The sequence below is a fragment of the Vollenhovia emeryi genome, unplaced genomic scaffold (assembly GCF_000949405.1).
Source record: "Vollenhovia emeryi isolate VEMERY1.0 unplaced genomic scaffold, V.emery_V1.0 DF939183.1, whole genome shotgun sequence".
In the NCBI taxonomy this organism is placed as follows: domain Eukaryota; kingdom Metazoa; phylum Arthropoda; class Insecta; order Hymenoptera; family Formicidae; genus Vollenhovia; species Vollenhovia emeryi.
In genome coordinates, this window is record NW_011967183.1 from 888,423 (window position 1) to 901,834 (window position 13,412).

The window sequence follows — 13,412 nt, forward strand, 5'->3', positions numbered from 1 at the left end:
TGAACAAACAGTAAGTTCAATGAAATAATTTTTTGAAACGTTCTCTCTCTCTCTCTCTCTCTCTCTCTTGATGAAACGCTTTAGTCACGCAGAAATGAGTATTGATCTCTGGGGAAAGAAAGGAGAGACAAACTGAACTGCAACTAGAACAGAACTATTGCACGTGGCTATGGCCGAGTTCGTGTTGCAGAGCTTTCGGTTCACTGACACGTGGGAATTCAACGATCGCGTTATGCGCGACGGACGCGAATAAGGAGACTCCTTTGTCTATTGCGAAATATAGCCACTGGCATCATTATGGTAAGGCTGTGACTTTCCAGGTAACAGAAATAGTGCCTCCTGTTTATGTCAAGAATTCTCTGACAAATTATTCTTAACGTATCACCGTGAATAAATTTTCCTAAATTGCAAACAAATTAAATTTTGATTCTACCAATTTGAATGTTATCATCAATTTTTTTTATGAATGCAAAACGTTCTTGATTGAAAACTGATCAATAAATTAGAATTGTAAATTATTATATAATTTAAGGAGCGCAACGATTTTCTTCTCCTTTGGAGAAAACGAGAGTATCCGCTTATTGGTCCCGCACGCGTGGAAGCTAATTTCCGAGGTAGGTAAAGGTTTAATCTACGTATTGTGAGAAATCAGCTTTTCCCGTGAGAGGCGAGAGGCGAAGAGATGACGGCGCATACACGACGTCTACGGGAATTATGCACGATAGTGTGCATCGCGATGCAGGTTGCAGTTAACTAACAACAGGCCTGAGAGGAGGGAGCCACGCCGACAAACTTTCTACGTCTGCATTATTAAAAGCCATCGACGCCTCCATTAAACTAGCACAATCGTTGTGTGTCTAGCGATGTACATAAGCGGAAAATCTCATTTTCGAGGAAACCGGGGAGAAACAATACATTTACGCGCGCACAAATATTAATATTAATCTCACAGGTACAAATTAATATCGCAAATATAAACATGAAAAATTGCACAATTAAAATACGTTTCATATTGTCTATCGAGAGGGCAGAGGATAATTTTAATTCGCTCTCTTTCACGTCGATCGGTTGAGATTTTACTCGTTTCTTCTTTAATATAATTTTGACGTTTTCTTCGAACGCGAGGCCAAGGAACCGCGATAGAAAAGCGGCAGGATGCAACGAGCGAGAGTACCGCAACCTGGCGCATAATGACGGATAACTGCACAACAGAATTGCATTCTGCCGGCGATGGTGAATACAGTGTTCCGCCTTAGAAACGCCAACGCCTCCCTCTCGCTTTCCCACATATTTAGCATACGGAGTGGATGCGTATCGCGTCATTTGACCCCTTCTTTATCACCCTTTGTTATCCCACTTTCTTGCGACTTTCCCTGATTTTTCCCTCATTATTTACGTTTCATTACGCACACGGCGTACTTAATTTTAAACGTTCGGATTTCCTTCGATTTTAGACCCGAGGTTTCCGAGATTGCGGGATCTCCGCGGGGCGAGTCGCGCGACCCGCATGTGCCCGACGCACGGAATATCGATCCTCTTTAAATCTCATTGTAATATCGCGTTCCACTCGACAACGTCGTAGAACGAGAGCCCGGTCAGAGGCTTTCTCGTAGAGCGCAACGAAAAAAAAAGGAAAAAACCGCTCGATTTAATTACCCGGGCGCAATTATCGCGGGCGCGCAATCTCCGCAGCTCGAAAGTTCGATGATTAGATCGACATGTGACTCTCAAAGGCCGACGAGAGTGCATTAGATGCGATATAACCGCGTGTCAGAGACGCGCACTTTTGTGTCATCTACGTGGATCTCTTCTTCCCCGTCTCTCGCCACTGTTATAACATGTCTCTAAAATTGTTTTAAACTTAACGTGTAACAATGCTATATACAAAAAAAGGCGCGTTAAGTCGATAGTAAAAAGTCTCAAAGTGTTGTTGTCGCTTTTCCGAGATGCTGATTGACTGTCTCGCTTGTGCGATACGACACGCTTCAGTCGTGTTATTTGCAGCTGTCAAACCGTGCGAATTTTTAGTGAGAGCAAATGGCGCTCACTTGTGTTGTCTAGTCACAATAAATTTCGTATATATAAACTTTGTAAAAGATTAATTGAATTTTACAAACTAAATAATTTCGCGGTCAATCAATTTCGGTTTTATAAAGAATGAAAAGGAAAAATGAGAAAAAAATGTTAGCTTTCGGTAACTTGTTCGGTACACTTGTTATTTAAAGTCCTGCACGGTTAAAACAGTTCTTATTTTCGAGATATCAAAAATGTAGTAGGCGAGGTGAGCGTAGTTGGAAGCCACATCGGTGCATCAAGTCCCTCGCTTCACGCTCAGGTGCGTGCCTTGAACAACGCACGTGTACATACATGCATACAACCATGTAGGAAGAGAGGTGTATTACAACGTTGCGTTGTTACCTGATGGCCAGACGAAACCGCCGTTAACCGTTTTTCGTTTCAAGCGTCGTAAGCGTAAGAAGAGCCGCTTGCATTTTGTGCTTAGGTGCAACGCTGCAATCTCGAAAGATTCTCAAGGGTCAAAAGAGAAGGTTCGTGGAAAAATAAAAGAGATTACCGTAAAGGTGAGGAAAAGAGGCTCTTGCGGAGACTCTTCAGAATTTTGCTGATTCACTTTGCGACGGATTTTTCTTTGGTAAAAAGTATATGATAAATAAATCATAAAATTACGTAATCAAATACATAAAATAAATGCACAAAGGAAAAATTAATTCACGGTTCCCTCGACCGAGTGTTTTTAATTAAACACACTATTTTTTTAGGCAAATTACTAATTTCACATAATAAAGTTAACAAAGCGCATTATTTAATACAACGTCCGAGATGCGACGTCCAGAAAACTAGTTGAGATTCGTAATTAAGTCTAATTTTTGCCAAAAGAAAAATTATTCCGCCTCGCGTATCGTTACGCAAATAATCGTGTCATTACCTTAATACGAGTTATCTAATTTCCGTCAACTCCTTTATTCACAGAATAATACAGACTTGCATGATGCGTTTCACTAGTGTCGCGAAAGATAAAAGGGAGCGTTCCCGATATAGACGCGTATTGCGCGACAAATTTGCGATCGTATTAAATATGTATAATCGTCTTCGCCGAAACCGGATCCGGTCGGACGAGACGTATTATTTTCGATGCGAATCGCGCCAGTTTTACGTCAAGCCCCGGGAAGGATACCCGGAATAAACGGAAGTCAATTCGGGCGTCGAGGCTCCTTTCACATTCCGAGCCATCAGGATTCAACGTTAATTAGCACGTCGATGTGTTCGTCATCCTTTAACCATTCAAACCGCTGACGGAATTCTCGGAAAATCGATCTCTAGGAGACTATTTAGCGCAGGACACAGTCCTTGCTAACGTTTACGTCATCAGAAATTGCCTCGTCAAATGTCCATACGTGTCTAGTTTATTTATATCTCGTAGCTTCTATTTATTCTCCGATGAATCGAGAAACAATTAAAGTACACGTTTCGCGCGTAGTATTTTGCAGCGTTTTTTTAAAAAGAGTTTCTTCTAATTCTGGTAGAATATTATAAATTGAGATTAATTTCCTCCGCTATTTTCGTTCAAACGAAGAGAACCCGCGGTCGCGATTCCGCGAATATATCTCGCTCCTCCAGCTTCTGGACCCTTCACGATCCTACAGATCCCAAGTCCCGGCATATATCCTATTATCGCCATCAATCATCATTTATCCCGCTTCCTCCGCGCAAATATCTCACGTCGATCTAACTTTCCAACGAGATATTTCCCTTGCGAATCTTCGTAATTGGCACGAAATGCTGAAACGCGATTTAGCGAACCGGCGCGGCGCGATTTCGCTTATCATATGTATATGTGCCGCGATTCCGCGCTATATCGAGAGCTCATGTGGAACGAACGTACAATCGCCACGGTGTTTCATGGCCGAGTGTACTTCTTTTTTCGCGATCCTCACATTCCCGCGGCGCGATCGCGCCGCGAAATACAGCTTTTGTTGCAGATCGAGACAATCATCGAGTCTGATGCACCAATGAAAAACAATAACTCGATCGTCGCTGTCCGTCTTTCTCTTCCGCGCGAGATTTCCTTCTCCGGTCCGTAAGGACGAGGCAGGATGCGCGATATCAACGCGACTCGTATTCGATCCCGATAAAATCGATTCCACTTACTTGTTATTACTGACGAAGAACTTGGAGTGAGGAGAAATAAACGAGCGAACGACGGCGACGAGTCGCAATCGCCGTCGACTTTACGCAATTTTATGCGGCGGCTCGTAACATCGACGGGAAACGCACACACGCACGCACGCACACACCTACGTATCTACATGGTTGCGCCTTCATCAGAATTACACCTATATCGGATGGATTACGGGAAATCCACGTTCGCTCCTAAGCGGTAGACGCAATGATAGCATGAGAGCTATGAAAGTATTCCGATACTGTGAATGACTCGCGTAATAGACGATCATTAGAGACGTCGGAAAATATCTCGTTTGACATTAGAAAATTTTATCCTTTCTTTTTTCCTATTGAGATAATCGAGACATTTAGAACAGTTAATAGGATAAATACAGAGAATTTTGCAGGCGAAATTTCTTTCTTTTTTTTTTGTGAAACTTGAAGGTTAAATTATTTGGAAATTTACCTCCTTCCTACAAATCTTTAAGAAATTTTTTAGTCATTGCATACGTAAAATTATTTGAAAAATATCTATGGAATAAACAATTAAATATTTTACCTTGCGATGAATGTATTTAATTCTTTTGAAGTTCATTGACAAATCTCTTTTTTTTACTAACAATAAGAGGAGGAAAAGTCCAGAGATCTTTATGGAAATTTACAAAGACGCATCGTAGCGATGTTAATTTCGAAGCGTGAGCACGTAAAACTCAAGAGAAGTTTAGATTACAAAGTCGTATATCAATAAATGTATTCACCACCGATGATTCCTTTACGTTTAACACTGCAATATATCTCGATTTTACGATTCATAAAAGCTGTACGAGTGCGTGCCGTTTGATGCTCCCGAACTTGAAACGATGCTGAAGTAACTTTGCGATATTTCGGGAGTTAATCATTAATTAGCTCATTTGATAAAAGAATAAAAAGAGAGTCAATTTTACGTGACAATCGATAATATATTTTACCCTCAATAAAATAATGAAGGGTCAGTGTTTATATTAATAAAAACGCTGCTTTCAAATTTAGTAATTTTTCATTTGTTTACCTGTTGTAATACGTAATTAATTCTGAATTTTAACTTCTGTAAAGACAAAGTCGTTTTGAGATCCTTCAAAAGGGAAATTTAATATAAAGTTCTCATCATCAGCATCAGTTTATTGGCAAGGGTATTATTTCTCAGATCTCGCTCGAGCTATTTTCAATACGTAAGCTTTCAAGGAAAGATGTAAAGAGTAAAGTGATATACATAAAAAAATATTATTTTAACAAATCAATAAAATTCATAACGCTCTCATGTGGTAAACACCAATTCGAAGGAACAAAGATTAAAGAGCCGTGACAGGATGTTAGTGTCTAAATATTTGTTTTTCACAATACATTTAAAAATAAGAAATATTTAGATACTAACATCCTGTCACGCCTTTAGTGTTTATTCCTTCGAACATTATTTTAGTTTGGAGTGTTTCCTGATTTTTAACTTCTTTTTTATCTTAAGGCTCATAGCAACATTATAAATGTTAAAAAATAGTTCTAGTTTAATTTGTACACGACAGAAATATTCATCATGCTGCATATTCAAGTACAAAAGAATTATCGCACGCGGATTGCACTTGGCTACCGATGACTCAGCTGTGTTATGATACATGCGACATATTTGCGGAAGGAATGGCTTTCCGAATATTGTTGCCTTACTGTTACAAAAAACTTATTTGATAATTTTAAATATCTTGTCTCTAATTGTGAGAAAATAAAACGAGAGGCAACAAGTTCTCACATTAAAATGTGCTTATCAGTTTAGGGAAAATCGACGAAGTAAAATTATCAAACCCCCTAATTTTTTATTAATTCATTTATCAAAGATAACAAGACCAATTGACTAATCAATGCTCTTCCGATAGTGTTAGCTCGACGGAAAATGTACTTTTCGCTGCTTCATTAGAGAAGTTAAGTATACGAGATTCGAGTTGGGGATCAAAAGAGGGTCTGTTAATTGTCAAAATTGGACACTCGAGTGAGGTCTCGGAACCTGTGAAATATCTTCCTTCGTGAAAATATTGGGCCTCGGGGGTTCTGGTGTCACTTTACAGGGGCCATGTGCCCCTTCTTACAACTGTCTTCACAAGATCCCATTCTTTATACGTATTTTCCCTAAAGCTAAAAAAACCATATCGCGGCAAGATCAAACGATTTTTTTAAATTCCGTCTTTTATCATCCATTTTCTAAAGTTACATTATCTCGGAAGATTTATTTTAAAGTTGTTTCGTTTAAAATAATTTGTTGATTGTTTCGTAAATAAAATTCTTCGACATAAAATTGCCCCGAAAAATAATATTTAGGATCTAGCTTTAGAGTGTATTTTTAAATCGTACATTCGGAAATCGGGCAGAGATCATGAACGATTAGCGATTAAGAATTATTTTCCGGTGTGAAGTGTGAAATAATCGCGCGTTTTATTTGAATTCACTGACGAGCCGGAAGACGCATCGGAATTTATTTTTCGCATTCGAATTTCGCGCGAGTGAACGGAGCGTAATATTACGCCACGCTGAGCCGGTTCTGTAATTTAACGCCGGTATCGTGCACACTCGTGCGGATGCAACTTTCATTCGATTCGCTGCGTTTTCCCGCTGCGACATCCCGCAAGCGCGCTTTCGCGGTCAGTCGAATAGAAACATTCTCGTTTTTTGTGGAGAATCTGAGTTATCGACATTTTTCGATGCTCGCATTGTATCAACAAATTAAAAAAAAAATGCAAACATAATTGTAAAAATATGTACGCATGACAAGAAAATATACACACAGAGAAAAATATTCGTCTAAATATAATATAATCTAAAATTATCCCTAGATTTGCTTAGCGATAAAATGAATTCAAATCGCTAATGGAAAAATCCGAATCGTATAGATTAACATCATTATTTTATATAAAAATTGCAATAGTGCGGGGTTGGGAAGTAACTCGTTACTTGTAACGAAGTTTCTCTCAATCTGCAACAGTAATTTAACTCGGTTACATTTTTTCGATAACTAGTAACAAATTTAATAGTTACATTAATAGTTTATATATTTTAAACCTCCATAGATTGCATTAGGCCTTGCATGTGCGCATAAAACGCCTTTATCGACACTTTACAATTCAAATGGAGATTTGATTGTTTTATTTTCATCGCAAGAAAGTAACTGCAAAGTAACGATTTGTTACTTTTTGAGTAACTGTAACGCGTTACTTTTCAGAATTGGTAATTTGTAACTGTTACATTTTTGGCGAAAAAAACTGTAACTGTAACTAGATATTTTTATAAAGTAACTTTCCCAACCCTGCAATAGAGTAGCACGATAAAAAATATTTTACATCGCATATATTTTATCGTATCAATTGTACGAGAAGTTCCTTTATCGGACATGAACGATATAAATTCAAAAAGCTTTCAAAGCTCTCTCGTGTCCGCAAGGTCCTCTTAAAAATGTGAAATGCAATAAAAACATAGAGTGACAAGTACGCCCACGGCAGAAACGAGTTTAATACACTCGAAATATTTCGCGCCCGCAGCGAATTATCCGCAAAATTATTCGCGACGCCTCGTCGTCGCGTCGAGTGCTGGCATGCTCGATATAAATTGACAGGCGACACGTGGAACAATTGCGTCACATACGCGCACACGCCTCCGCCCTCGGGCGAGATGACGTTCCGTTAAATGCTTTTTCATAGAGAAACGACGTCTGTTCATGAAACTATCGACCTCTTCTAGCGTGGTTATCGATATCGTGTCGCGCACAATAAAGCCTGGAAACTCATCTCCGACTAATAATGAACGTTCGATGCCCTCTTTCGAAAGTTTGTTTTCAGTATCTTGTGCAGTTTTGAATTACTTCAAATATCATTTGAAACCGAAGATTTTTAAAAGTTTTGAATATCTCGACAGCTTGGTGAATCTTTCCTTATAAGTATTCAAGTATGTGTACGATACGTTTGTAATCTTTAACAATGGGGTAGTGGCACCAAATATCGCCTACCCAATATCGCCCAACGCCGTTTTAGGGAAACTAATATTGACATCTGTTAACTGTGGGCAGAATTGTATGTAAAGTAGGATAATTCTTTTATTTTATGAACAACGCCAGTATTTTTAATATAGTTGTAACGATAATGACACTTTTGTAAAATAACGTCGGCTGATCTAGTGATAGGGGCTTACGGGAAGTAGTGTAATTGCATTTTTGCTTGTTTTTCTTTCCAAGAGTATCACGTTAGAGAGTATGAATCAGAGAATCGAAAGATGGTATTACAATTAAACGTCCAAACAATTATTATTAACAATTAATTTAATATTAAGCTTACAAGTAGGCCATATTAGGAACGCGTTTCAAAAAATGGCACTTTCCATTTCGTTACAAAATTTGCGAAAAAAAAACTAAGTTAGCAAACGCTTACATTTTCCAGTTGGTGACAAATAAAGTGATGTCTGTCCGTTATTTTAAGCTCTTTCAAAACTTTTTCAACCATTTTTGTGGCCACGTTGTGGCCAAAGGGATAAAAAGATAGCTAGGGTAGGCGATATTTGGTGCCGCTACCTTATCATTTACACTCATATACGAAGTAGAGACTTGAATTTAAATGCAATAATAAAATCACAATAAAATGTGTTGATTCAAATTTAATTTTAATGAATATTTTTAGGGACACTTTCTAGGCAAGGTAGATATGCGTCAATAATGTTATGTAAATGTGTTATTCCATTAGTAAACCCTCGTGTCATCGCTTTCAATTAAATTAATGCATTTCAAACGATTCATCAATTATAGATATATTATTTATCGGCCGCAGACTCGCAGTTTGTTGCTTCGAGTCTCTCGATATTGTTCGAAAAGTTTAGATGACTCACAGGAATGATATTTTTTACACAGGTGGTCGCTTATCTAGACTCACGTCAGCTTTCGTATTTCCATACGAAAAGATTGCTACGGCACGATCGCGAGCTGCACAGAAATTCCTGGACCGCGATAAGACGTTTGTCGCTCCAGTCTGAAACATCTTTCATGACGCGCACAAAGGACATTTTCCCGTGTCTGGCGTGGGCCTTTACAGTTTCGGAAAGTTGGACAATGTGATCGTCTGTGACGAGGGAAGCCGGAGAACATAAAGTTCCACTCGTGCAAGATACGTAACAAAATTCATACATTTTTGTAATTTAACAATTACGAAGATTGCATTACTTTTCGAGATTCAAGACAATTTTATAAGCTTACATAAGGTAAATATTATAAAAAGAGCCTTTAAAGTTGAGAGAGAAAGTATTAAAATGTAATTATTTATTTTTTGGAGATTTTTGTAAAGATATTCGATAATTGATCTTTGCTGTACCGTTTGTAATTTAGCATAGTACTCGTCTTCTGACGATTGTCGTCTGAGAACGGCGATTTCACGGGTCATCGTAGTGACTCTCTCGGGTCGGTCACTGATCCACACCGGTGATCCCGAAGAGGTAAAAGTTTATACCGTTACGAAAGAGCGCCTCCTCGTGCGCGGTCAATGCGCGCTTTTACGTGACCGGAAAGGTGGGCATAAAAGCGGAAGCTCACTCGCTGGGAGATAACCAGCCTGTGAATTATTCCACGAGCCTCATTTATTCTTCCCGGGATGAGAAAAACGTCTCATTTGCAATCACATGCCTCCGCAAAAATTTTATCTATTACAGAAAAGAGGCATTCTTCTTTCTTTCCCGTTTTTCTTCTAATCCGCAAAAGGGAAATTCCAGTCCGAGACGAATCCGTTCCATTGTCGGCGGCACGTAAAAGTCATTAGGTATTCCGAACCGAAATGAAAAGATATATAGGTATATATTATAGTACCTGAGTATTTTGGCTTTCAAGCTTGGCTTTCAAGTGAGTATTTCTTTATTTCAGAATTTTGCTATTAAAGTGAAAAATTTATCGAATCGAATAAAATAAGATTTAATACACAAAAATAAAAAATCAGACACGTCAAACGCGAAGACGTCCGTTTTTCCACATAAAAATAATGTCCAAGAATTTATCGGTATAATTACATCACTTTTCCAAGGATCAGCGAAGCATAATTGCCGATGAATTTAATTACTTTGTTCCTACAGTTTAATAAAAATCCTTAACCGTTAGCGAATTAAAATAATTGTTTGCCATCACAATTCGCATGTGCAATCCAACATTTCTTACAATACACAGAAAAAAAGAATATTCTTATTTTGAAAATAGGGTTAGTTTCAACGTGAAAATCTTGAAATGAGATTATATCGCGTTAAAACAAGAAAAACTTACTTGAATGAAGCTATTTTATATAATTCAATAAAGAAAAATATATGCTGGTTATTTAAGAATAATTTTCTTGAATGGAAAGGAAACAATATATTAGATAGAAGATAACACATTTTTCAAATCAAAGATTATAATGATTAAAATGATTTTAGTGTCAAAATAATTATATGTACTCTTGAAGTGACAATTATATAGTATTTAAACAAAACTGCAATATTGTTGGACTGTAAGATTATTAAATGCTTTCAAGAAGATTGTTTCGTATGTACAAAACAAATTAACATGAACACGTTAATTTGAGTATATAAGAGTTGATCTGACACTTTTTTTCTGTGTAGGCAGATGTCGAATATATTGAAAGCAACTAATCACAGATATATTATTATCAAATACATTATGCAATGGTTGTTATTATACAAATGGTGAGATTAAATCATTTCCGAAAAATGAAGAGTATTAGCGAAGCGATTTGACGACTGGCTTAAGCCATTTTTGCTTTTGATTGTTGAATCGTTCTACTTTTTGTGAATGCATCACGAGGTTCGTTGCTCCGATCGATTAATACCGCATCGCACGCAATTGGAATTTTTCATTGTCACGTACGATACCACGAAAGAGAACGTCCAACTGGTTTATCACGCTCGTTAGAAAATTCCATTATTCACGCAACGTTATAATTCTCTCATTTGGCACTGCTGTAATTCCTTCGTCACAAATGCAAATTGTTTCCTTTAAATACTTCAAATAATAAATTAAATTAGTAAACAATGCTTGAAAAATTTAATTAGAGAGTGTTTTCATATTACAGAAAATTATATAAATTTCAATTAATTAGAATCGAAAGAATGTGTCTCTCGAAATAAATTTCATCAAATTCAAATTTATAAGGCGCAATTATTTAAAAAAAATTAACGTTACGCGATAGAAGAGAAAGGCCTGTGTAATAAAAATTCAATTATAAGGCGCTAAAAGAGTTTTCCTCGTTCTGGTATTGAACTCACCTGCGGGAGATTTCAATAGATTCAACGTACGTCTCGTTATCGCATCACGTGCTCTCAGAGAACGCTAGGAAGCCAAGCGATATAACATATCTAAATCTTGTTAACCAAATTTGTAAAATAGCAAAATTAGTAGCTGATAATCTGAGAGCGATAAACCTCGAGATACAAGACCGAAAAGGTAATACAAAACGTGTAGACTAGACGAGAGAGAGAGAGAGAAGTAAAATTTTATTTATATATATCTATTATATCTTTATGTATCTACCCTTTTCTTAACATTTTAAGATTCATCTCATTCTTTTTAATTATACGATCTTTTGCTGTATTTTATCCATGTTTCGCAACTTTTATTCTATTTCATTTTATTTTAATTTTTATTTTTTCAGAAAAATATTCGTGTTTCAAATTTATACAGTTTTCTGAATAATATCTCTGGCAGTGACATTCTTCTACCAGTTATGCAAATGCGATAAATCATTGCTATACAAGGCCAATTGCCCCGGAGACTGTTGACTACAACCGAAATACTAGGCTCTTTTAGAGCGAAACGATATGCTTTTCTCATAACTGTACCTCAGGCAAACGGTTAGGTTAGGATAAGGTGCAGGATGTTTCGAGGGTGAATTTTTTCCCACCTGTCACAATCGTCCCTCGTCCCCGAATCTATTCATAAATTATCTGCCGAAACAATCGCACAGTTTGAATATTTTAAATTTGCTTATGTGTGGATGTTTTATTTTACTATTAAAAAATTCGTAAAAAGAATTTTTGCTACAAAAATTTTCGTCACTTGAACTAATCACAGAGATTCCTCAAGCCTGTTTATATCTAAAATCGATGGTTCCAAATAATTTTATTGTCGGATACGATCAAACACTATCCAGAATTTATCGAATAATATTTGACATTGAGTAATTATATATGCATGTATAATTATGTTCATATGTAAACATGTAAATATATAGCATGCCTCGATGGTCGAATTGGTTACGTGCCCGCCTATTTTTTCACGACGTGAGTGAGAGAGTGAGAGGGAGATCCAGGTTCAAACCCTGGCTAAGATAAACTTTTCGCAATAAATTTAAAAATTAAAATCTTTTAGACACTAACATCCGTCTTGGCTCTTATATCCTTTATTACTTCGTATCTGTGATTTCACATCAGAGCCTTATGAATTTAATTTGTTAAACATATGACGTATATATGCAGTAAAAAATAATTTCAAAAAATGTACAACGATTTGTCTTGATTCACAATAGCTCGATCATCAATTGAGGATCTGCCGTGAGTCATCCAGGATCCACAATTGGAATGAATGACAATTTGGCAGGCCGCCATATCTCGATCCGCCAGGTACATGTATATTCTCGATCGAGGATTTGACATTTGGGATTCGCGATCGCGGATCGAAGCGAACTGAAACGCGATTTCGCGTCTCTCTGCTGTGGTTTCGCGTCTGGACGGCGTCGCGTCGGGGCCCGCGACGCTCGCACGGAGCGATGGCGACCGCAACCGCGACAGCGGTCGTACAGGGGGGAGACCTGACTCACCTGCCACGACGTGTCGCGCCCGCATTTTCCGGCTCCTTCTTCTCGTCGCTTTCACCCTTTCACGCGCTCAACATCCTGCTCCTTCCCCCCTGGCCCGTAATTTTCCCGCTCGCACTTTTTGCACGCCGTGAAAAAATAAATTTCCGAGAGGTGCGTTCTCCACTCTTTTACCTCCACACCCGCGCGCGCACCAGCTTCGACCGACGACGAACGCCCGCCGAACGAGACTGCGAGCAGTGCGAGCCGATGCCGTGACGGTGGCGGAGAACGCCGCCACCTCGCTCAACAGTCGACCTGCGTCGGCCCCTCTCTCCTTCTCGGTACCCGAGCATCGTTGTGTGAGTTACCTGGTGACCACGGTTACCTGCCTATTCGTTCGCCTGC

The 13,412-nt window shown here is 38.2% G+C and overlaps 1 protein-coding gene across 2 annotated transcripts in view; it reads right to left on the reverse strand.

Annotated features, from left to right (window-relative positions):
* LOC105562828 (protein crumbs) overlaps nucleotides 1–13,412 on the reverse strand; it is a 33,814-nt gene extending 20,402 nt beyond the window's left edge. The window contains exon 1 of one of the 2 annotated variants that reach the window (XM_012013927.1): nucleotides 13,029–13,412. In XM_012013927.1, coding sequence (XP_011869317.1) covers nucleotides 13,029–13,053 — 25 coding nt within the window. In that variant the 5' untranslated portion in view covers nucleotides 13,054–13,412. The remainder of the gene's footprint in view (nucleotides 1–13,028) is intronic. The other variant, XM_012013928.1, reaches the window with a different exon arrangement.